General features: G+C 45.4%; 1 protein-coding gene across 1 annotated transcript; it reads left to right on the forward strand.

Moving 5' to 3' along the window:
• The first annotated feature begins 1038 nt into the window (after positions 1-1038).
• FIGN (fidgetin, microtubule severing factor) lies at positions 1039-3285 on the forward strand. Its single transcript, XM_007450073.1, has one exon. It carries the CDS (start codon positions 1039-1041, stop codon positions 3283-3285), a length of 2247 nt encoding a protein of 748 aa, XP_007450135.1.
• The last annotated feature ends 205 nt before the right edge of the window (positions 3286-3490 follow it).

Below are 3490 nucleotides of genomic sequence, written 5' to 3' on the forward strand. Positions count from 1 at the left end.
ATATATATTTTCCCCCCACCCCACAGTAACTTGGAGGCTGTAAGGCAGAGGGAAAGATGATAAGAGAAGAAGGGAGAATGCTAGCTAGAAGACCGACAGACAAGTGATGCTTGTTTTTTTTTTTTCAGAGTTTCAACAACAGGAGTGAGAGGCAGAAAGGAGCCAGTTGTAATTCATACCGAGTTGTAGGCTTTGTGCGATGAAAGCGATGGAGCGCTGCCTGGGAGATTGCTTTGCTGCACTCCACGAAGCAGATTTGAAACTGTCGTGGACCACTTTAGATGAGAGTTGGATTATGGAATGACCTGCTATGTCTGTGTCATATTGTTCTGCGCAGGGAGCATTATACTGTGCTAACTAGGTGTTCAGTACCAAATAAGAGAGGTGTCCTAGATGTGATCTGTCAGCTGTGTCTCATTTTTATATTGGTTAAAATATAAAACAGAAACTGTGATGTGGAGAGACAGGATAGCTAGATATTGCACATGTTAATACTCTTACGTGCTAGATATTTAAAATGTATGCATATTTTATTGTAAGAACTTGTGATTGAATTCTAATTTGACAGGAATGTGTGTGTACATACATATGTGTTTGTGTGTGTGTGTGTAGCAAGTAACTTGATAGGCTTAGCAGAAATAAATTTACTTATTACTTAAAAATGAAAAAAAATGTAGGTCTCCTACAGAGTTTTCATTTAAATTGTTTACTTTTTATACAGGGTATAAATTACTTTTATACAGGGTTGAAAGTTTTCATTTAAATTGTTTACTTTTTATACAGGGTTTTCATTTTATACAGGGTTTTCATTTAAATTGTTTACTTTTTATACAGGGTTGAAATTCAGTCCCTTTTAAAGTATATGCATTGTAGAGACCATAACAGGTATTATAATCTGTGGAAATCCTTTATAATGTCACTATCATTGGCAGAAAATAATAGGTAAAAAAAGAAGTTGGGGGAAAAAGCTTTAGCAGTTCTGATGAGTATCTAAGTAAATTAACCTTTCCCCCCCGCCCCAAATCTTTAGGCTTGAAGATGCAGTGGACGCCGGAGCATGCCCAGTGGCCAGAACAGCACTTTGACATCACCTCCACCACTCGGTCTCCTGCCCACAAAGTTGAAGCTTACAGAGGTCATCTGCAGCGCACCTACCAGTATGCCTGGGCAAATGATGACATATCTGCTCTGACTGCATCCAACCTACTAAAAAAATATGCAGAGAAGTATTCTGGCATTTTGGAAGGCCCTGTGGACCGACCTGTACTCAGCAACTACTCTGATGCGCCATCAGGACTAGTGAACGGTCGGAAAAATGAAAGTGAACCGTGGCAGCCTTCCTTGAATTCAGACGCCGTTTATCCCATGAACTGTGTTCCGGATGTTATCACTGCCAGCAAAGCTGGAGTCAGTTCAGCCCTCCCTCCAGCAGATGTCTCTGCAAGTATAGGGAGCTCTCCTGGGGTGGCCAGCAACCTGACAGAGCCTAGTTATTCAAGTAGTACCTGTGGAAGCCACACTGTACCTAGTCTTCATACAGGGCTCCCATCTCAGGAATATGCCCCAGGATACAACGGCTCATATTTGCATTCTACTTACAGCAGCCAGCCAGCACCTGCACTTCCTTCACCTCATCCTTCTCCCTTGCATAGCTCTGGGCTCCTACAGCCACCACCTCCTCCTCCACCGCCACCAGCCCTGGTCCCAGGCTACAACGGGACTTCTAACCTCTCCAGTTATAGCTATCCCTCTGCTAGCTATCCTCCTCATACTGCTGTGGGATCTGGGTACAGCCCTGGGGGTGCACCCCCTCCTCCTTCAGCATACCTGCCTTCAGGAATTCCTGCTCCCACCCCCCTGCCCCCCACCACTGTTCCTGGCTACACCTACCAGGGTCATGGTTTGACACCTATCGCACCCGCGGCTCTGACAAACAGTTCGGCAAGTTCTCTCAAAAGGAAAGCTTTCTATATGGCAGGGCAAGGAGACATGGACTCCAGTTATGGAAATTACAGCTATGGCCAACAGAGATCTACACAGAGTCCTATGTACAGAATGCCCGACAACAGCATTTCAAACTCAAATCGGGGGAATGGCTTTGACAGAAGTGCTGAAACATCATCCTTAGCATTTAAGCCAACGAAGCAGCTAATGTCCTCTGAACAGCAAAGGAAATTCAGCAGCCAGTCCAGTAGGGCTCTGACCCCTCCTTCCTACAGTACTGCTAAAAATTCATTGGGATCAAGATCCAGTGAATCCTTCGGGAAGTACACTTCACCAGTAATCAGTGAGCATGGGGATGAGCACAGGCAGCTCCTCTCTCATCCAATGCAAGGCCCTGGACTCCGTGCAGCTACCTCATCCAACCACTCTGTGGACGAGCAACTGAAGAATACTGACACGCAGCTCATTGACCTGGTAACCAACGAGATTATCACCCAAGGACCGCCAGTGGACTGGAATGACATTGCTGGTCTCGACCTGGTAAAGGCTGTCATTAAAGAGGAGGTTTTATGGCCAGTGTTGAGGTCAGATGCATTCAGTGGACTGACGGCCTTACCTCGGAGCATCCTTTTATTTGGACCTCGGGGAACAGGCAAAACATTATTGGGCAGGTGCATAGCTAGTCAGCTGGGGGCCACATTTTTCAAAATTGCTGGTTCTGGACTTATTGCCAAGTGGTTAGGAGAAGCAGAGAAAATTATCCACGCCTCTTTCCTTGTGGCCAGGTGTCGCCAGCCCTCGGTGATTTTCGTCAGTGACATTGACATGCTTCTCTCCTCTCAAGTGAGTGAGGAACACAGTCCAGTCAGTCGGATGAGAACCGAATTTCTGATGCAGCTGGACACTGTACTAACTTCGGCTGAGGACCAAATCGTAGTAATTTGTGCCACCAGTAAACCAGAAGAAATAGATGAATCTCTTCGGAGGTACTTCATGAAACGACTTTTAATCCCACTTCCTGACAGCACAGCGAGGCACCAGATAATAGTACAACTGCTCTCACAGCACAATTACTGTCTCAATGACAAGGAGTTTGCACTGCTCGTCCAGCGCACAGAAGGCTTTTCTGGACTAGACGTGGCTCATTTGTGTCAGGAAGCAGCGGTGGGCCCTCTCCATGCCATGCCAGCCACAGACCTTTCAGCCATTATGCCCAGCCAGTTGAGACCCGTTACATATCAAGACTTTGAAAATGCTTTCTGCAAGATTCAGCCTAGCATATCTCAAAAAGAGCTTGATATGTATGTTGAATGGAACAAAATGTTTGGTTGCAGTCAGTGATAACTTCTTTAAAAAAAATGTAATGAATGTTGGCACACACACATAAAACCTGCTACATAGGGTATAGAGCCCCTTTCCAGTAGTGTTTGAATTGCAAAGGGTACTGGGGAAGAAGACGATTAAGTTGCATCTTTAGAGTCAGGGTAGATTTGGAGGAAAAATGCATCCAATGAGAGCTTCTGATTTGAAAGCCCCAGATGACATA

This window comes from Lipotes vexillifer, unplaced genomic scaffold, assembly GCF_000442215.2.
Source record: "Lipotes vexillifer unplaced genomic scaffold, Lipotes_vexillifer_v1.1 scaffold330, whole genome shotgun sequence".
Classification (NCBI taxonomy): Eukaryota; Metazoa; Chordata; class Mammalia; order Artiodactyla; family Lipotidae; genus Lipotes; species Lipotes vexillifer.

Bases quoted from the DNA above. Each gene is read 5' to 3' on its own strand.
- FIGN (XM_007450073.1), top strand. From the start codon at position 1,039: ATGCAGTGGACGCCGGAGCATGCCCAGTGGCCAGAACAGCACTTTGAC.